The 22,312-nt window shown below is 41.4% G+C and overlaps 1 protein-coding gene across 1 annotated transcript in view; it reads right to left on the reverse strand.

Moving 5' to 3' along the window:
- The window catches only part of DNAH14 (dynein axonemal heavy chain 14), a 134,568-nt gene that overhangs the window by 76,751 nt on the left and 35,505 nt on the right, over window positions 1-22,312 (reverse strand). Inside the window, exons 22-37 of the mRNA XM_088667057.1 lie at window positions 21,463-21,567; window positions 21,243-21,361; window positions 20,433-20,507; window positions 18,437-18,524; window positions 17,162-17,412; window positions 16,470-16,698; window positions 15,165-15,218; window positions 14,220-14,365; window positions 12,064-12,132; window positions 10,730-10,916; window positions 9,637-9,716; window positions 7,353-7,527; window positions 6,555-6,644; window positions 5,315-5,449; window positions 2,349-2,561; window positions 892-961 (exon numbers count right to left, since the gene is read on the reverse strand). Coding sequence (XP_088523183.1) covers window positions 892-961; window positions 2,349-2,561; window positions 5,315-5,449; window positions 6,555-6,644; window positions 7,353-7,527; window positions 9,637-9,716; window positions 10,730-10,916; window positions 12,064-12,132; window positions 14,220-14,365; window positions 15,165-15,218; window positions 16,470-16,698; window positions 17,162-17,412; window positions 18,437-18,524; window positions 20,433-20,507; window positions 21,243-21,361; window positions 21,463-21,567 — 2,086 coding nt within the window. The remainder of the gene's footprint in view (window positions 1-891; window positions 962-2,348; window positions 2,562-5,314; window positions 5,450-6,554; window positions 6,645-7,352; window positions 7,528-9,636; window positions 9,717-10,729; window positions 10,917-12,063; window positions 12,133-14,219; window positions 14,366-15,164; window positions 15,219-16,469; window positions 16,699-17,161; window positions 17,413-18,436; window positions 18,525-20,432; window positions 20,508-21,242; window positions 21,362-21,462; window positions 21,568-22,312) is intronic.

Here is a 22,312-nt window from a genome sequence, read left to right on the forward strand (position 1 = left end):
GCTGATGGCGGGTAACATAGTACCCTTTCAAGTGGGAGCATTTTCATGTGTGAGTTTTCTCCCCCCTTGCTTCCTCATGTGTGTTGCTTTAGAACAACACTATGATTCCCCCCCCCATTAAAACAAGCTGTGAGGGAAGCTAGGCCTCAGTTGTGCCTACGGGAGTCTCTTCTTTCGGTGGTTCTTGTCCAGGGGCCGAAGAGAGGTTGTTGTTTTGCAGGAACACTATTTTTCTCTCTCAGTAATTCATTGGGGCAGGCAGTCCATGGGGAGCTTGTTTCATAGTTTTCTCCTCCCCTCTTTATTAGTGGTGACTCTATGTTCCCTTTCTTAATTGCACACACACTATAATTATTACCTTCTACTATTATTTTTATTTATTACATTTGTATACCACCCTTCATACAAAGATCTCAGGGCAGTTTACAGCAAAAAATACAAAACAGTTGTTTCTATAATAGCAAGCTGAAACAATTCAGGTGCAGGAGGTGCCTACCCTGCTTCCTATCTCCCCCCACTGAGGCAGTCTGATAGAATAGCTGCCCCCAGATGACAGCTGAGGGTGAGGAGGCCTGGTGGGGCTGGCCCGTCACAGCAGAGCAGAAGGAGTGATAAACTGCTGGCCATCTAGTTTTACATGCCAGAGATTTCATACTGCATGCTAGATGCTTGTATACAATACAGTAACAAAGCAACAATAAATATTTTGAAATCAATAGACTTATGAATAATATTATGAATAAAATATTCAAACATGGCTCAGGGCAGTTTTCAGTAGGACTGTGGAAGTAATAATTACTTAAATATCAATATGCGCAAAATTTGGACCCATCACTGTGGAAATAGAGAAGAAGTGTCTGTCATACTTATCATTACAGTACTTATACTGACTGTGAATATTTTCTCTTGAGCACAGTGCTTCATTTTTTAGGGATGCATCAGCGAGATTCACTGTATTCAGCTAGAAAAATAGAAATAAAACTAATTACACTGCAGATCAGTTCATAAAGGAAGTTGGGCAAGTTAAATACAGAATTGATCATTTTTTTAAAAAATACAAAGCTTTTTCCCTAGGGAAATGGGGTCGCAACTATCTTCTTTAATTACAAAAACAAAAAGCCTTGGGTGTCAAGTTTCTGGGAGGATCCATGATTACCAAAGGCAGTTTCAACCTGAGATATACATTCAGTCTCTAGAATCTCAACCAAATCACAATTAAACACAGAAAGTTGGCTTCAGAGTTTCCTTGAGTGGAGTTCCAGTCTTCAAATGTTCTCTTGGATGATGGTGGAAATAATTTTTGCCAATTCCTCTTTCGTTCTGCAGCTTCCTGTGCTCTCCTACAAACTGCTTTGAAGAGTCAGGAGACCCTCCAATAAGTATGGGAGATTATGATAGGGGTTATAGGGGAAAGGAAAAATTGGTGAAAATTGCCTGCTCCCCTCATCCAGATCGAGCGCAATAGTCCTCTCCTGCTGTTGTTCCCAAGTGACTGATATTCAGAGGCATGGTGCCTTTGACCATGGAGATATTAGTCATCATGATTAAGTACTCTTATTCTCTATGTATTTGTCTAATCACCCTTTAAAGCCATCTAAAACACATTCTATACAAGAGCTCAAAGTAGCTGTCTTACTACAAAAGAATTTCAGAGATAGACTGGAAAGAGAAGTTGCTGAATTGCAACTTATCACCAAGCTTAAAACCATGGAGAGACCTGGTTTGAACAGAGACGTTGGATTATTATCTCATTATACATGATAAAGCGATCTTCAGCCATCTCACCCCTTGCTTTTTCATGCAAGACCATTTGCAGTTGTTTACAGTCAACAGCTATCAGTCAGTCAATCACCCATTTCCACCACCCTTCTGAGTGATACCCCCTCCCCACCCTTTCTCTACATATAGCGTCTGGGGACTTCTATTTCAGTGTATCTGAAGAAGTGTGCATGCACACGAAAGCTCATACCAAAATAAAAACTTAGTTGGTCTTTAGGGTGCTGCTGGGAAAAAAATTATTTTGTTTTATCTAAAGCACTACCGTAGTCAGATAGCCAATCACTATCATCCTTTGCAAGTTGAATGGCAACTGTCTGAAACAGGGAGTTTCCTTAATCCCAAGCAGGCAGTGCCAATAACTTTAGCCAATATGCTACTTACTGATGAATAAAAAAGAAGATAAAGGGAAAGAAACAGGAAGTGTACTAGATAGATGTAAAGTATCAGATAGATGTAACAATAAACTAAGTAGAGACTCCTGAAGTATACAAATCTATATGCATGACACAAAAGTTCAAGTAAAGCAATAAAACAAGTGACATCATTAGTTACTAAAATGCTAAACTCACAGTGTACAAGTCCTGCATTTCTGCTCTTGTAGTGCTTGCGTCTTTCTTTTTAGGTTTTTTTGTTGAAAGTTTGGCAAACGCTCGAACTGCTGATGATAACAGGCCATCCGACCACTCCATTGTATTAGGATTCATCTGCCCAAAAAGTTCACCAAGACTAACACACTTTGGGTTTAAAACAAAGGTGTCTATTTTGCCTTTCTTTGAAGAATTCTAAGGAAAGAAAAACAAACATTTCCTTACCATAAATATCCTGTTTTGGGGATAATATTCAAAAAACTCTTTAGAGTTACTCCTCCCCATCAGGAGGAGACAGAGCTGGCTTGCAATTTGACTCTTCTGTTGGACTAAACTGGAATGAGCAGAAACTTCCTCCAGAATATAGATAACTATTGAACAGCAAACCAGCATAAATGGGCAGTTTTCCCAATTGAAAGTTTTTGCTAACAATCACTTGTCAAAGCAAAATTAGAGGTGGCCACTGCTCAATAAATTTGTTTTCTTGATTATTATGTATTACATTTCTCTCATATGGAAGTGTGACCATGTATTTCCCTTTCATTCCTGATACCTTGAATGCTCTTAAGGTGAATTATGCAAAGACAGGATGTTTGCAACAGGAAGTTTGCAACAGGAAGTTTGCAACAGGAAATTTGTAAAATGTTTTTATTTCATTTTGCAATACAGGTGGTGAGCATTTTAGGCACCCCCAATTGATGTGCAATCTCCGACATATAGGTCCTTTTGGAACTGGAAGAGGGCAGAATGGGGGCAGGCTGGCGTGTAACAGGACTGAATGGGGCACGCTTATACGTGCTCCACTGACACAAGCATGGGCTGGGAACAGAACCTTGCTTTCTCCTGCCCTAGGCGATAGGACTAGAACCAATGGCTTCAAGTTACAAGAAAGGAGATTCTGACTAGACATTAGGAAGAATTTTCTGACAGTAAGAACTGTTTGACAGTGGAATGGTCTCCCTCGGGAGGTGGTGGACTCTCCTTCCTTGGAGGTTTTTAAGCAGCGGTTGGATGGCCATCTGTCATGGATGCTTTAGCGGAGTTTCTTGCATTGCAGGAGGTTGGACTAGAATTAGATGACCCTCGGGACCCCTTCCAACTCTACAATTCTATGATTCTATAAGGTGGTATATTTTAATAATTGCATACAATCACTGCTTTACTGATATTATTTTACACTTTATGTTGCTTTCCATTTAACAAATATTTGCATATACTGATCCTTATATTTCTTCCATCTCCAAGATTAATTTAGGTATAATGTGTCGTTGCTCTCTTTCATATCATTATACTTATATCTTTTATAAACTGAAATGTGCTTAATTTTTTAGCCTCAGTTCATATTTAGTCACCTCCACTATGCTAAAAGGAGAGCAGGGATAGATGTGAGTGCACTTCACCATGGGCATACCCAGGATCAAAACTAGGGGGGTGGCAAGGGGAGGGGCCAAGGCACGGAAGGGGAGGGGCCACAAAGTGGGCGGGGAAAGTGCAGTCAGAGGCGCCGGGCTGATGGGGGTGCTCTGAAAGCCCCTCCAGCTGCGTCCTGCCAACTACAGTATATGGCTGGCGGCAGTGGCAGAGAAGCGCCGGCACCCCCCGGCAGGCGGGCGGCTGCGCCAATGGGCGGGCACGCCAATTGGCAGCCCCGGCGGGCGGGAGGATCATGCGGCTGCACCAATCGGCACCCCCAACAGGCGAGCGGATGGTGCGCCAATCGGAAGCCCCGGGAGGGCTCCTTCCCTCCCCAGGATCCCTCCTCCCTGCAGCAGCTTGGAGAGTTATAACAAAACGAAACAATAATGGTTAAAAATTAAGAACCAGATCCCTTCGTCTTCGTTTTCTTCCTTTTCAGTTCCGAGGCAGGATGATGTCATTGCCCTTCTTCTGTCTCTCTCTTTTTTTGGGGGGGGGGTCAAAACTACATTTAAATTTCACGGCGAGAAGGTGATGGGGAGATGGGGTGGAGGGGAGAACATTTCTTTAATGGAACAGACGAGCCAGGGAGAGAGGGAGAAAGAGAACTTGAAACGAGGCGCCGTCTCCTCGAGGGGAGGAGAAAAGGAGGTGGGAGGCTCTGGGAGGAGGAAAACCTGTAATGCAGCTGGAGAAGCAAGAAATAGAAAAGCGAGTGTGACGGAGATCGAGAGAGAGAGAGATCTGGAACTGCACAGACGCCCCTCTCTCCTTGCGGCCCTGTTCTCAGCAACTGCCGACCCCTGCACGGTTTTGCATGCGAGCAGATGACGGAGCCAAGCTCCTCCCGCTGCCTCGCAATGGCCCAATCGAGAAGACCCTGGCCAAAGGCGAGCGCCTTTGTCACGGAGAGGAAAGCTGGGGAGGCGCCGGCAATAGTGCAGCCGCCGCTGCGCCAGGAAAGGGGGCAGCCAGGCAGGAGTTCGCCAGGGCAGGAAGGCCCCCTTCGCTGCAATGGGGATGGCCTCCTAAGCTGGGCCTTGCCCCCACCCGCGCCACAGCAGCCCCTTTTCCCTTCAAGGGCTGGAGGCTTAAGACGGCCGTGCTCTCACCCTCTCGCCCATGGCTGTGCACTCCGCCGGGGTCCTGGCTATAACGGTAGTGGATGCACCGGCCCTGCTTCTAGAGGGGGGCAGCTGCCTCCCCCTGCCCTGTGCTGGGTACGCCCATGCACTTCACACTTCCTGCCCAGTTTCCAAAATGTTTGCATGGTGGCTGCTAACCTGACTACACATTACTATTTCTGTCACTGTGTCTCACCCCCCCCCAATCCCATCATGATTTTGGTGCCCCCTTAAATCAGTCCAAGGGCCATGTATGCCCAACTCTAGTTTTGTGATCGTTCTCTTAGTTTGCTAATATTTCAGATCCAACATTAAGGCATATTATAAATTAGGCATAATAGCACGTGAATAACAGACTAAAGAAACAGGTTCAGAAAATAAAGAAGTGACTAAAATAAAATACCTTACCTGAAATATAGCCTCAAGTTTTGAATGGCTTTCTGTATCTGCTAATGGCAAGATTACCATGGCTTTTTCTAAAATTGTTCTGATGGTAGTTTTCCCACCGCCTGTAGGGCCTACTAGCATTACACCAACAGAAGCCTGAAAATACAGTTTTAAATATCAGCTCTGTAACATTAAGGTTCCCTAAAATGTTTAGATTACCAGACAGAGAAATATTAAAAGCTCTCAATGTATATATTTTTCATTCTAGGAGTATCAATCTGCTTTCCTCCCCAGTACCTTTGCTGAAATATCTACATTATCTGTGGCCCTCCAGATGTGTATTTTTAGACCCTGCCTAATTCACCAGAGAGATGATGGTAGCCGATGGGTCCTAAGCCCATGGTGAATTAGGGACTTCCCCTGCATCTGAAAACAATCTCCAGTGCATTGTGTGGATTAGGCCAATAGTGGGCCCAATGGTCAAGAAGGCAGTTACTGCACATGCTGTAGAGAGAAATGAGGGGCAGATGGGGCTCATCAACCTGGGAAGGTAGCCCATAAAGGAGAAGGAAAACTCTGATCATAAACCTATGCTGCCTTGTGGCTATACTCATTCATGAGAAAGACTTCAGGAGGAAACCCTGAGGGAAAATCTGTCCTTGCAGGACATCTTGAGAACAAGAGAAGGCTAAGGAGTAAACCCTATACAAATCTGGAGTGGAATCCCTAAGACAGTTGGATGGCATCTTGTAAATCTCCTTCCAGCAACTCCTGCAGCCAAGCTAGTGCCAAATATATTGCTCTGCATTCCTTTGGACCACATCAATGAGGCTGAGAGGGGGTCTTGTTGTCTGGGCACCCCAGGATTTCCATATACACTGCCCAGCTTTGTGCCCCAGCGACGCCACTTCAGTGCTGCAAGCACAGCAAAAACAATGTGGGAGGCAGCTATTGCAAGTTACTGGTCTCTGCAGCCACAGCAGGTGCTGTGATTCTCCAGTTGGTTAACTTCACTCTCAGAGGTGTACTCTGTTGTTTCTTGAGACAGATGGTGGCCAACAACAATAGCCCCCATCTTCCATAATCTTTGATCTTGTGGGCCGAGGGTGATGGGAGCTGGAGTCCTGCAACATCTGTAGCACCACAGCTTCTCCACTCCTGGTGCAATCTAAGTCCACTTTGGAAAACTTTGTGCAGTGCAACCTACTATGTACTACTGTATCATATTAAAACATGTAACGTAATGATTTGCAGAACTTACCATAATTTGGTTGTAAAATTGTTTAACTTTCTCTATCTGATTTTCCCATGTCTGCAAACATAAATGCTGTATTGCAGCAGATATTGCACTCTAAAATCAAACATTTATATAATTAATTAATTAGAATTACAATGATACTTCAAGATTGTAAACATTAGCGTAATAGCTGATATTCTACCATTGTAGAAAAAGTCACCATTTTTGTTGCTGTTACCAACCTCCCTTGCCTCAGCACACACTGTGCCCTGGAAAAAATACAGTATATTCCTGCATATAAGACTACTTTTTAACCCATGAAAATATTCTCAAAAGTCGGGGGTCGTCTTATACGCCGGGTCGTATCTCTTATACGTCGAGTATATCCCAAACTCTATATTTTAACTGGAAAAGTTGGGGGTCGTCTTATACGCCCAGTCATCTTATACGCCGGAATATACGGTACTGTGCTTGGCACATTCATAAGTAAACAGTAGGGACTTGGTCTGTCTCTACTTCTACTCCACCCTGGCAGCTATGTCTATAAAATATTCATGACCCATCAACCTGATGGTAACTGAAACCCTTCCAGTGAAAAAGTGGTCAACATTCCAATGCTGATCATATTATTTTTATTTTTAAAAGTATTTCTATAAATCATAGAATTGCAGAGTTGGAAGGAACCATGAGGGACATCTAGTCCAGAGCAGGAATCTTTTGCCCATTTATAGAAGGATTTCTATAAATAGAGGCCTTCATCTGAGGCCCAATGCTTAATAATTCCCCCTTGTAAATAAAACATTCGCTTGCATGTTTCATTACCTCCAGTCGTCTACGCTTTACTTTTTGAACTTTCATCCCTGGGAAAAGATCTGTCAGGATGCCCTCAAACAGTGGGACATCCTCAGCAAGAAACTTTGGTAAATTAACTTCTCTCAGGACAGTAGTTATGATGAGGGTTTCTTCTGATGTAGAAAACTTTTTCTTTTTAGTATTCCTATAAATCCAATAATTGTAATCATTAGATAAGTTATGGTACAGATTTACATGCTCTTTCACAGAATCATAGAATTGTAGAGTTGGAAGGGACCCTAAGGGTCATCTAGTCCAACTCTCTGCAATGCAGGAATCTTTTCCCAAGGCAGGTCTTGAACCCATGGCCATGAGAAAAAGAGTCTCATGCTCTACCAACTGAGCTATCCCCATGACAGATGGCCATTCAACCTCTGCTTAAAAACCTCCGAGGAATGAGAGTCCACCATCTCCCAAAGGAGACCATTCCACTGTTGAACAGATCTTACTGTCAGAAAGTTCTTCCTTATGTTTATTTCATTAAAAAGAGGGCTATCACTATTGAATTTTTATCCACACATGCTGCTGCACATCTTAGGCAAATATTCTTATATATATTTATTTGAGCTTATTGCTCTCTATCCTAAAGCTCAGTACAATCAAAAACATGTTACTTAAATTTAATTCATATGTGCTTGGCTCTGGCCATCAAATATCAAATACCCAACATTGCTTCCTAAAGGCACTCACACTGAGGATCACACTAGACAAGATGCTGAGGTTCCATGGCTTGATTTTTGAAGTTCAGAGCAATATATAGTGCCCATATGCCCTTAGCCAGAAAGAAAACAAGGGCTACAGAAGAAGAAGAAGAAGAAGAAGAAGAAGAAGAAGAAGAAGAAGAAGAAGAAGAAGAAGAAGAAGAAGAGTAGTTTGGATTTGATATCCCGCTTTATCACTACCCGAAGGAGTCTCAAAGCGGCTAACAATCTCCTTTTCCCTTCCTCCCCCACAACAAACACTCTGTGAGGTGAGTGGGGCTGAGAGACTTCAAAGAAGCGTGACTAGCCCAAGGTCACCCAGCAGCTGCATGTGGAGGAGCGGAGACACGGAGACACGAACCCGCTCTTAACCACTACACCACACTGGCTCCAGCTGAGGTCCGCCAGCTGAGGGGTTATGCAGGGGTTGCCAACTCTGCACCCACTGATGCCATGGTGCCCACTATGCCTTTCATTGGTGCTTCTGGTCCGGTGCCCCAGACTCTAAGTTTTCATTTTTTTTATTCTTTTATGTAAGTACCTAGCCCTTTTAGAACGATGTTTGGGGGCAAAACACAAAGGTGCTTTTAAGTGTCCAAAAAAGTTGGCAACCCTGGGCTATAGGAACTGGCACAATTCCTAATTCCTAATGACATTGTGCCACTAGCATGACACTTTGCTGTTGTTTAGTTGTTTAGTCGTGTCCGACTCTTCGTGACCCCATGGACCATAGCACGCCAGGCACTCCTGTCTTCCACTGTCTCCTGCAGTTTGGTCAAACTCATGTTGGTAGCTTCGAGAACACTGTCCAACCATCTCGTCCTCTGTCGTCCCCTTCTCCTAGTGCCCTCCATCTTTCCCAACATCAGGGTCTTTTCCAGGGAGTCTTCTCTTCTCATGAGGTGGCCAAAGTATTGGAGCCTCAGCTTCAGGATCTGTCCTTCCAGTGAGCACTCAGGGCTGATTTCCTTCAGAATGGATAGGTTTGATCTTCTTGCAGTCCATGGGACTCTCAAGAGTCTCCTCCATCACCATAATTCAAAAGCATCAATTATTCAGTGATCAGCCAGCTCTCCCTCATTGATCACTGCCTTGTCATGGTGAAGGGGCTTGAATAACTCAGAGAAGCTATGAGCTATGCAGTGCAGGACCACCCAAGACGGACAGGTCATAGTGGAGAGTTTTGACTAAACGTGATCCATCTGGAGCAGGAACCCGCAAGCCACTCCAGTATCCCTGCCAAGAAAACTCCATGGACAAAAATAACAGCATGACACTTACACATGCCAAATTCTGTCAGCAGAGTGGGAGAAAAATAGGGAAGGAATGTGGGTGTTAGCATGCATGCATAGGATTATAGGCTAAGTCCCACTTACTAGAGAGTGAATCTCATTGATCTCAGCTTAATTTACTCCCAAATAGATATGGGATTCTGTTGCACAGCTCTACTGAGTGTCGATATCTCCTCTTCCAAAATTTTATGCATAGGACATCACAGCCTACACAGCCTAATGTTACAGCTATGCACTGGGCAATTTAAAAATCTTACTTACTGTGTTTTTAACTCTTGCCTCTTCTGACCAGCCCTTATTAACACAGTTTTTACGGCTCTCATACCAAAATCATAATGATCCTGGAAAATATAAAATGGAGCATTCTGCAAACCAGGAAGTAACAGATTGTCAAAATTTTGGAAAGCTTAGAAATGAACTCTTTTTTTCTTTTATCTCCAGATCTGATTTATTTTTGAACAAAGGACACAAAGGTGGAGGAAAAGTGGGGAGTAAAGGGGAAAATACGGGTGCAAATGATGTTGCAAGGAGGGAGTAGTAAGAATGGGAATAGGGTTTAAGATGAAAGCAGGGACATGAAAGGGTCTGAATAATAGGTGATGGTGGCTTCATCACCTGGTGGAAGGTGAAAAAAGCTCTTAATTATAATGTGTAGGAGAAGGAAGATGCAGGAAGTTACCATGGAGGTGGTTTGTGTGCAAGGGAGTTGTACAAAAGGAAAGGGAGAGGCACAGACATGGGGTGAAGGTGGAAACGGGTACAAAGTAGCACTACAGAACGCAAGAGAGAAGTGGCTTCAGAAATGGGGTTGGAAAGATGAAAAATGAGCTTTTGCACGGGGTATGAAAGCCCTAAGGAGTTAAAGAAGGGAATGCAGGGGGTGGGGAAGCAGTCCTCTCTCTCTCTCTCTCTCTCTCTCTCTCTCTCTCTCTCTCTCTCTCTCTGTGTGTGTGTGTGTGTGTGTGTGTGTGAGAGAGAGAGAGAGAGAGAGAGAGAGAGAGAGAGAGAATTAAAGGTTTAAAAAGTGCACCAGGCTGAAGGAGCCATGCTGGAAAAAATGAGGAAATTCGGGGAAGGAGGAAACTGCCACCACAGTTTTGCAGTGGGGGGAATTGGATGATGGAGACAGGCAAAGACTACTGAAAGGAACATAGAAAATTATTAAAAAATAAAAATTCATAATCCCAAAATGTAAACTTATGGAAAGTGCTTGTATAGACTTATTATAGTTATTCTCTTTGTAGAGCAACAGGAGTAACGTCAAATGTAAAACTGTCACTGAGACTCCCACTAATAGGTCCCATGAAAAGGTTCAAAGGTTCAAAGTCTCTCTCTCTCTCTCGTTATATTATACCTGGCGTGAAAGCTGCTTGCTAGAAAGATGATAAAGATTTACTATCTTCTCTGAGAGTGATTTTGCCGACCTGAAACCTTCTGAACACAACATTATTTCAGCAATGAGTTCATAATCTGGTACCATCATTGAGACGGGGCGAAATAATGATTTTAAGTTGTCTGGGAGTTCTACACGACCTTTGTATCTTAAAAGAAAAACAAAAGTTACCAGGTCTATTATAAACTGAGAACGAACACTCAAAAGTATTAGTTTTAATACTTACAACAAATAAACAACTTACAGCACATTGACAATACTGCATATAAAGAAAGTATAGTAGCTCTACAATAAAGCTCTGAGAGATAATGGTGTGGACCACTACTATTATAGGAAACCTATTGTAAAGAATATTTTTCCTTAAAAAGTGTCAACTGCCTGACTTTTTAAAAGCAACTATTTAGATACAGAAAAAGCTTGTGATTTATTTTGAAAAAATGTAATCGTGAAAATTCATCAGCATTTTGGGGTGAAATTCTCCTAATATACACATTTTTGCAAAGCAATTTCCTCCAGTATAATTTCATATATTATTATTTTCCCCAATATATGCATTTCTATGCACACTTTATCCTAGTACCATGGAACCTCAGTTGTTGAACACTTTGGAAGTCGAATGTTTCAACTTCCGAACGCCGACAACCTGGAAGCGAATGCTTCCGTTTTCGAACGCGCCTCAGATGTCGAACGGCTTCTGAGGTGTGTTTCTCCATTTTTTCAATGGATTTTGCTGACCGCCCATTGTGCCTCAGTTGTCAAACGTTTTGGAAGTTGAACTGTCTTCCGGAACGGATTATGTTCGACAACCAAGGTTCCACTGTATATGAAGTTTTGTACCCATTACTTGGCTGGAGAACAGCATTGCAAAAACCAGAGATACCGTACTTGAATTTCAAATGGTGGCTGTGTTTCAGTTTGCAGATTGTGATGTCTAGTGGAGCACATACTTTCCATATAGAACATGTGTATGGCAGGTGTGGGGCAGGTGGGCATGGGTTGAGGTGAAACAGCCTTGCAGGCCAAATGAGGACCCGCCAGTCCTAACCAGGCATATAGGTCAGAAACTCTCCACAGCTGATGTAGAAGATCTTGGATTCATTCTTTGGTATCTCTAGGTAAGCCTGCAAAATACTCCAATTTGAAATCATGGGAAGCTGATGACAGTTGGCACTGACAGTGCTGAGACAATGAACCTTTTGCCTGAATTGGTGTAAAGTAGTTTTACATGCTCATTTCAAAATGGGATTGCTACCTCTTTTAGTATTTTTTGAAGAACAACTGTTATAATCACTTACCCAGGATTCATGGTAATAAAAATTGCACAGAATGGTTTCAGTCGAACTTCTTTTCCTTCCAATAGAAATCTATGACAAACATTAGATTGGTTTTTTTAAAAAAAAATATGTATTTCTGAAGTCAGAAAGTTGATAGGATGATTGATAAAGTTACTATCACAACCTAGTCTATTAATATGGTTAATGCTGTACATAAAAATAGTAAAGGTAAAGGACCCCTGGGTGGTTAAGTCCAGTCAAAGAAGTCTATGGGGTCCAGCGCTCATCTCACTTTCAGGTCGAGGGAGCTGGCATTTGTCCACAGACAGCTTTCTGGGTCAAGCTGAGCAATATGGGCAATACACAATTCCTTTTGGTGTACCGACCTCCCTGCTGCACGCAAGATTCCCTGCCCAAGTTGCTTCAGATCATGGTGTTCTCCTGGAGACACCTAGTTTGGTTGTCCTAGGGGATTTTAACATCCATGCTGACACGACCTTACAAGGGGCCACCCAGGACTTTGTGGAAAGCATGGCCTCCATGGGGCTGTCCCTGAATAAGTTTGGCCCAATTCATAGCCATGGACATGCCTTAGATCTGGTGTTCATCTCTATGGTGATCTAACACTAAGTAAAAGTGAAACAAAAGAAGTGCCATGGTTGGATGACTTCCTGGTGCAATTAGACTTCTCGGCAACCCTTCCCCTTTGCAGGTAGGTGAGACCAATTTGGATGGTCCGCCCCACCACTTAATGGATCCAAATGGCTTCCAGAGAGTGGTAGGAGATGTTTTATCCCATGTTGATGGCCTTTCAGCTGATTCCCTGGTGGCCCGGTGGAGTGCGGAATTAACCAGAGCTATTGATTGTCTTGCTCTGAAGCACCCTCTCCGACTGCATGGAGCCTGGACAGCCCCATGGGTTTTCCCCAGAGCTGAGGGTGATGAAACAATTGCTGAGACGGCTAGAGTGCCGGCAGAGGAAAATACATTCTGAATCGCACTGAGCATGTGTTAAGAGCTCAAGGTTGAGCCTACCAAGTGGTGATAGCGATGGCGAAGAGGGCCTTCTTCACCACTTCTATTGTATCTGCAGAAAACAGCAGCAGGAGTCTCTTTCATGTTTGCAATCTAATGGAACCACCTTTGCCATTGGGGCCAGGTCATAAAAGCGAGCCAGGAAGGGCTGGGCGATGGGCTCTGCAGAATGGTGAATGCCTCCCTCTGTGAGGGAGTCTTCCCAGACCTGCTTAAAGAAGCGGTTGTTAAACTGCTTCTTAGAAAACCATATTTGGACCCATCCAATATGGTCCACTATGGCCCAGTCTCAAATCTTCCATTCTTGGGCGAAGTGATTGAGTGGGTAGTCGCTGAACACCTCCAGGCACACCTGGAGAATGTGGACCATTTGGATCCCTTCCAATTGGGATTCAAGCCTCATTATGGGATTCAAACTGCCTTGGTTGCACTGGTCAGTGATCTCTGGCAGGCTAGGGACAGAGGTGAAAGCTGTTTCCTGGTCCTGCTGGATCTCTCAGTGGCCTTTGACACCATTGACTATGCTATGACATCCTTCTGGACCGTCTAGAGGGGCTGGGAGCTGGGGGCACTGTTGTGCAGTGGTTCCGTTCCTTTCTCCTGGGCTGTGTTCAGAAAATGGTGTTGGGGGATGAATGTTCAGACCCCGGGGCTCTCATTTGTAGGGTGCCTCAGGGCTCCGTCCTCTCCCCAATGCTTTTCAACATCTATATGAAGCTGCTGGGAGAGATCATCAGGGGGTTTGGGCTGGGTGTTCACCAATATGCAGATGATACGCAGCTCTACCTCTCCTTCAAATCGGAACCACTGATGGCAGTGAAGGTCCTGTGTGAGTGTCTGGAGGCAGTTGGAGGATGGATAGTGGCTAACAGATTGAGGCTGAATCCTGACAAGACAGAAGTACTGTTTTGGGGGGACAGGGGATGGGCAGGTATGGGGGCTCCCTGGTACTGAATGGGGTAACTGAAGGACTTTCTGTACAAGGAAACTCATCCACATTTGGAGACAGGATTTCTAAAGGCTTCTTCTACTTCCATGGCTTGTTTTCATTACCAAAAAAATTAAAATTGGGGCAAAGTTACATGCATTTGCATTTAGTTAGTAGTTTGGACATAAGGTATTACTACTTGCAAAAGATATACCTGACAGCGCAACTATCTTTAGCTGCCTTGATTGCCTGAATCTGTGATGCAATTGCTGAAAGAACTTCTACATCAATCCTGTTGAATTCATCAAAACAACACCATGCTCCAGACTGAACTAATCCACATAATAATTTCCCCATAACCTTAAAAAAAATGGAGAGATTTTCATTAGGTACTAAGTTACCAAGATGATGACTTATTTACCCTTCAGTTATCAAATGCCTTCTGTACAAATGTCTCAAAGCGATGTACAATAAAAACAGCTAGAAAACACAAAAAACAGTTGCTATATGGAACAAAAAAGACTTCAAGAGTTTCTGGAAAGAGCAGGGAGTGAGCACCTGTTGTATCTTAACAGGAATGCTGTTCCACATGAAGAGGAATGCTACTTATGAAAGTCAAGCAAATGAATTAAATTTCTTCAAAATACTAGGCAGAAGAAAGATGTTTTCTCAGGTGATCCAGTTCATTTCTCAACGGGAAAATCTCACTGGTCATATGTGTGTGTGTGTGTGTGTAAATAAATTTCAAAACACAAAATTAATCTCAGATTGAATTGAAATTCAATTTTAAGCATCTACATTACAAATATTCATCATTTAAAATTCTGAAAACAATTTACACAGAGGTTTCATGTTACTTTTTAGCAGGGGAGATGTGATTTCTGACTGCAGTGCGACATAATAATTTATTAGGTAAAAGTTTTCTAAGGTCAGAGGAAAGCTGTTGAACACTATCAAAATCTCAGGGATGCAGGGTCCCCAGCAAAACAGCTTTAGTTGCACCAGTATGTCAATTATTGCAATACTACAAGGAAAAGAACACCCATAAGATTGGGTTTCCCAACATGATCAAAAGGCGCTATTGATATTGTTAGCAAACTTGTTTAAAAAATAAATTCAGTGATCTAAACTCTATATTAAATTAAATTGTCTACTGTACCTTATCATCCAAACCTTCAGAACAGTTGAAGACAAGACACAGTTTCCCCAAGGCCTAATGAAAAAAGTTTTCAGAGCAGAAGCAATTATATTTGTTTACAAATGAGTAATTTAACAACTGATAAATATACAAAAATATCAAATACCTTCAGTTTAGCTTTGCCATTTATATTTTGATATTTTACACTTTACAAATACTGTGGAAAGAGCTGTGTTTCTGAATTTAAAAGTCAAGTGCAGTTAAAGCAACTGTGTCATAAGAGGAAAATCACAGAAATCGGAAGCAGTAGAACATACAAGGTAGTTGGCGAACTTTTTCTTTTTTATGTACCCCAACAGAGGAAAAGAGACGAAGAGACTGAAAGGATACGAAAGGGAAACAAAGAAAAACAGTAGAGTAGAAAAGGAAACAGGAACTTAGCTGAGCAGAAGTCAAGAAAACAGTGAGAGCCAGGGGAAATCGAACTGCTCCGCCAGGACAGGAGGAAAAAACTGAGGAGAATCAGCCTATCTCGCACAATTCTTTGCTCCTGCCTGAGTTTCATGCAAGAGGAACTACCCAATCCAAAGACTTCATCGTCCACCATAATAAATTGGGCCTTTGCCACTGTCAAGAAGCCCAGCACAACCGAAAATACAGTTCAGTGCTGTTCTTGTTGAATTCAGAAGTTATTGTGAATCCTAGGGTCCTATCATCCCACAAAGGTAGTGCCATCATGGCTGCTTCTGAACAAGAGATTATCAGGTTATACACCACATGTCCCTAAGATTCCAAGGAACAAGAGGTAAAATTCTTGAACCTCAGGCAAAATAAGCCAAATTACACATCAGCCAATGTGACCAAAGAGATCCCAGACACTGGTTTTAGAACCAAGGCATTACCCAAATAAGCACACCAAATTGAGTAACATGTATTTTATTAATAATAACCAAAATAGCAGCATAGCATGAAAACCCATTAGCAAATAGGAATAAAAAGGTTCTAACATTTGGAAATCCAAAAGGACACTGAAAATTATAAAGCTATCTAACCCAGCCAACATTACCAAAACTCGTTGAGGAGAAGAGCTTGTGACTATACAGCTATAGAATGTTTTGCTAATTATCAGACTGGCTACTTTTACTAGAAAAAGTGTGTGAGCAGAAGTTGATGGGAATTGGTAAACTCACACTGTACCTGAAATTAAGACCCACAACTCTGTCTTCCCAGATGCAACTGCAGAAACATAAATCTATTATGACATATCTGGAAAATACTATGTATATAAAAGGCAGTACATATTGATATCAAATGTATAGGGCTTACTTTTGAAAGATCTTTGACAGTCTCTGTTTTTCCTGTACCAGCTGGACCAGAAAGACAGCCCCCCAAATTCAACTGAAGAGCTCCAGTAACGGTTAGCCAACATCGATCTGTGAGAGGAGTAATAACCAATCTCGGAGAGCAGCCCAGATATTCAAAACCATATTCAAAAGAGGCATAACCTTGAATAACCTTACAGGGGTTGACCTCATGCCATTCATAACGCAACTGCCTGAAATAAAATAATTTGTGTAACAAGCTTTGTCAACAATGTAGTCCTTTTTATCGAAATTATATATGCATATAAATTGGTAACATAGCTAGTATGTATAGATTTTTCAATATTAATAACATTAAATGTTCAAAATTCCATGAAGAGCACAGTTCTGTCATAAGGTTAAGAAAATGTGACATCTACAAGCAAGGATTTGATTTAGTGTGAGGAACATAAAAGTGAATCTGCTCAGGCATGAGAACACTCTGAAGTAAGGCCTGTCTCAGCCTCAAGACAGGAAGAAATACCTGTGCAGGACCTATCACTACAAATTTGAGATTGCACTTTTTTATTTATAGTATAGTGTTTTTAAAAACCAGATAATATATAACGTAGTGTTATCTATTTTGAGTATTACAATATCCTTTCATCTTATCCCAAAATCCAAAAAACAGAGCCCAGAATAGATACGTTGATATACCTTGTCCATGCAAAATCGTCAGCGCTACAAATATCATTATCTATCAGTCCAGTCATTACATCCCTACAGTGAATGAACAAAGTAACCAATGCCTCCAATGTGCTTTGCTTGTGGTAGGGAAGAATATCTGATGCTATCTCTGCTAGCTCCTCTATAAGGCTGATCAGATCATCACGGCCTTCTTTCAACTCCATTTTTGCATGCAAACTTGACAAACTTATTTCACACGCACGAGAAAACATTATTTGATTCTAGAAATGAAAATATTTATTAGCAGCAAAATTATGATTTGCTTATTTGCATTAAAAATTAAATATTGCACAACATTTCCCCTTACATTTCTTATTTTGATGTTATTTTTATTTTTTATCATTATTAATAACATTGAAAAACTTTGCTCTCTCCCCCTTCTCTCCTATTTCTCACAGCATCAGGGAGATTTGGGGATTCTGAATGAGCAGGCTTTGAGAGAACCCAAAACTAAACCACAATCCAAAATCCCGATCCAAAAACTAAACCAGATCATCCAAAATTAGAACAAAACCTTGCAACCATTTCAATAATGATAGAGATATTTATTATCAGCTAGACACAAAACATTGTGTTGTTTTCCAGGGACACCCTGAACATTCATAGAATCATAGAATCAGAGTTGGAAGAGACCACAAGGGCCATCCAGTCCAACCCCCTGCCAAGCAGGAAACACCACCAAAGCATTCTTGACATATGGCTGTCAAGCCTCTGCTCAAAGACCTCCAAAGAAGGAGACTCCACCACACTCCTTGGTAGCAAATTCCACTGTCAATTTATACCACATTCTGTATAAATCATCCACCCCAAATTAGAAACATACATTTTTCAATGGTTCATAAAATGTTATTAGAATTCCCCCCCAGTTGTCACTATAAGGAAAGACACCGTGCAATCCCATTTAGCCTGCTATATTCTACCAATTATTGCCAAATTTATACAATTCCCATTTATAGGGAAAAGATGCTTTCTCTTGATTCCAGTCCTACTGATATAGAATAAAGAATGTAAGCACTAAAATATGTAAAGCCACATCCCTTAGCACCAAAATCCATCTCATCAGAAATAACAGTAAACATTGTGATTTGCTCTATCACCTACAGAAACTCAAAAGCAAGATAGGTTTATCGTGTATACACATAAAATAAACTTGTGCGTGCTACTACAGAACATTTTAAATACAGAATCTTCCAAATATGTTAAGTGACATGATAAACTTTTGAATGCATCTTGTAGTGTGCTTACCACAAGTAGTATCACCTGTCCTGGATGAGTGAAAAACCATTCTTTAAATTCCATTTGAGTCCATTCTGCGATTCCAACTGATATAAATCTTAAAGTACATTATATAGTTACAATAAATTAATACATCTGTAGTAAATTCACTAGGCTGTTTTCTAGCATATTATGCAGGAATGTAAGTGAGAATGGAACTAGACTTTGCAAGAGACATAAAGCTGCCAATTTGGGGGGGGGGCAAATATATTGTAAGCCACCTCAATAACTTCTGTTACTAGGTGGGACATAAATACTCATAAATAAATAAATAAATATATATATATATATATTGATACAACATGTAGTGTGGCTTTAGTACTGTGTGATGCCCTAAGTCTGCCAGCAACAGAAAATAGTGTGAGAAGGGTGTGCAGCAATGTACAATGCAATGACATCATTGTGTTGAAATATGAATTATAAGGAGGTGAGGAAGAGAGCAATGAAGCCATCACAATTTGTTGTCTCTTGTAGTGTCTAGTTACATCTTCATTTAAAAACATCGTAACTTTACGAAATTGCAAAGAATAGTAATCATGAGTTCAAGCTTTGTTTTATATAATTACACTTGTACCTATTTAAAACATGGTTCAAAATCAAAAGAGAATTGTGAATAAAGGATAATTCATTTGGACTCTATGGCAATAAACCAGTAAATATCTAAATAAGGTATTCTCTCAAGATGGTCCTAAAACTGCCATAGTTGTCTTCAGTTTAGGTATGCTGACAGAATGTTCTATATTTCTTCATGTTACAACTGAACACTTCTAGTTTGCCACAAAGCTGGGGATGGGGGTGTCAGGGCTTTGCCTTCAGAAGTTTCTATAATAGCTTGATTCTGTAGCAGCAATCACTTTAAGTTATGGTAACATTTATCTCATATGCTGGCTGTATTTCACTAACTACAACATTTTGATTTGTTTGTTTATGGACTACTTGAGGACTTGGATTCAGCTTCCACTCTCTGTGCTGTAATGGCTTTCTGCTTAACCCAGTCTGCCTGGACATTGTTGTTCCTTTCACTGACTTCTGATGTTTCTCCATAAGTAAAGTGGATTCCTGCTGGGGAGACATGGACCTTGTTCTGCTGTGATGAATGTATGCACATTGGCTATTCCATTGTCTGTTTTAACACCATAAACCAAAGAGGCATAATCTCTGCAAACTGTTGAATCACCAACCGGTTAGCTCATAGAAGACTGATTAGCTGATGTGTCTCTGTGGTGGAACAAACACCTTGGACCATTTGGCCCTTGCCCAGCATGTCAGGCTGGCATCCAAAATGATCACAGTCCTGTCAAAAACTTGCCCCCAACTGCTGAGACACAACTCTTGTTGGTTCAGATGGTGTCTAATGATCAGGGTATAAATCAGGGTTTCCCAAACTTGGGTCTCCAGCAGTTGTTTTTTTTACTACAACTCCCATCACCCCTGGCTAGCAGGACCAGTGGTTACAGATTATGGGAGTTGTAGTCCAAAAACTGCTGGAGACCCAAGTTTGGGAAAGATCAATCTGACACCATAAGAACTAACAATTTTGCTTTCACTCAGAATTATACATGTGACCTTCTGGATTTACCATATAATGGCCTCCATCATTCACTACAAAGGGAATGTGTTTAGAAGGGCTAGGAAATATTGCTGCTCTGCCAACACCTTACTGCCAGTATATTGAAAAGAATTGTGTTAGAACTAAGCAGGCCATGACTGCAGCAGCTTTCAAACCTAATTATAAACCTAAATGTACAATAAGAAAAAGGATGAAGTTACTTGCCTTTTATTGTAATGAATAATTTTACAAATTTATGTAACTTCTCTAACACCAATACTTATATAAGTGCCTGGGGACTTCTATTTCACTGTATCTGAAGAAGTGTGCATGCACATGAAAGCTCATACCAAAATAAAAACTTAGTTGGTCTTTAAGGTGCTACTGAAGGAATTTTTTTATTTTACCAATACTTACTTTCTTACCATCTCATACATGGTATTTTCAACATTTCCTAGCCACACTTCAGCAGGACCTCTAATACGAACATGCCTATGAGACAGTATTTGAAATTTCAACACTTAATAAAAAACACATCATTAATGTATTTTTTCTACTCTTTTTCCACTCAGTCCTTAAGGGTTTTGATTTTTTAAAAACTCAAAAGGGAGGCAGTAGCAGTCAGGATAGAGCCTCCTTCCAAACACCTGCATCATTGGTGCTTACAGTGCAGGCTGGTGCATTAGGTTTATTAGGGCACAGCCCTGCAAAGGAGGTGTGCAAGCAAAAATATAAAACCCCAAAATCTCGAAGTCACATTCCCTCCGTCCCTCCACCCCCTTACATTCTTCTATTTGAACCAAGAGAGACTCATTTCTGTCCATCTTCTGTTTGCTGGCCAATCAGCACTCTGCACCAGCTAGAAACTTATAACAGATCACTCAGATAATCTAACTAGTCATATACTTATGAATAAACAAGCTCAAAAAAAGCATACTACAACAAATTGCCTGAAAATGTATAAGTGGTATCCAACTAACTTGTCCGGTAAGTACAAGGATTTCCAATTATGCAATGGATCGTTTCCTCCTCTCCTTGCCCCACGTGTGCCCTGTGCCCTGCCAACATCTGTGCCAGCAGGTTGGGGGAAGACTCAGAACAGATTTAGGAGGCACATGGCAGGGAGTTCTGGTGTGTAAGTGGAAATTTTTGCAGGGATGGAACAAGTTATATGGATTATAGAATTATGACTGATACCTTAGAATTAAAAATAATTGTATACCATACTTTGGTACTAGAAGAATTTCCCCTTCAGCAGATCCGATCATTAAAACCACTGGAGGTCTCTGTTCTTGTGGGCGTATATATAACTTCCTTATATTTGCAAAACATTTCACAAGATGAGGCTGCAGCAAATAAGTTAAGCAAAATAAAATAATAAACACTACGCCTATAACTATATGTAAAAACATTAAAAAAGTATGATGTATGTGATATTAAATATTACCTGCACAGCATCATGATTTTTGCTGTCACTTAATATTTCGATAAGTTCAGCATTGCTGAGAAAATAAAATCTTGGAAAAATCATACGTTTAACTTCAAGATAGTCCTGTCCCCAAAATTAAAAATAAGACAAAATTTGACTAAAAATTATAAAGTGAAAATGAAACTATAAAACAGCATCCTACACTTTTCATCCTCTAGGAGCGTGTTCCTCATATATGTCAGTTTCCTCATTCCCTCCCATTCATTTGTCTTTGCCATATGTTCTTTTTGATTTTGTTGAAACAGATGTGAAAGAATGCCAATATCATACATGGTGCCAGGCTGAGGCTGTGGGACTGAATAAAGAACTAGCCTTAGTCTACCCCATTAAGAAATCAGAGGCTTATTCATGCAACTATATGCATGCTCTGCAATTGTGTGAGGTTCATTGAGGGCCTACTCACACAACTGAGACTATGGTAGCTGCCGGCAAAGCATTACCTGCATTATCTCCCAATCTTGATTTCACAATTCAGCATAAACTTGTCACTGGCAGGTGGAGGGTTCAATCCTAACAGCCCTAAGGCGATGCTTCCCCACAGGAACATGAAGCATCACCCAGCAGGATGGCACTCTTGTTCAATCCTGCTGGCTACAGTGTGCTACTTCGCAACCGCTTCCCTTTGTCTTTAACTACACAGCTCATCTCCCCTATCTGTTCCTGAAGGGAAATAAATCTAACTTCCCCACAGCAGAAGTCCTGGAACTCTTTACTTCAGCAGACATCTCACCCCTTTTGTTTCTGAGAGGGGAGGAATCAGATGCAGTTAATCTCTTCACTGACAACATTTGAAGGACTGTCCTTCAAA

This window comes from Zootoca vivipara, chromosome 3, assembly GCF_965207765.1.
Source record: "Zootoca vivipara chromosome 3, rZooViv2.hap1.1, whole genome shotgun sequence".
Lineage (NCBI taxonomy): Eukaryota > Metazoa > Chordata > Lepidosauria > Squamata > Lacertidae > Zootoca > Zootoca vivipara.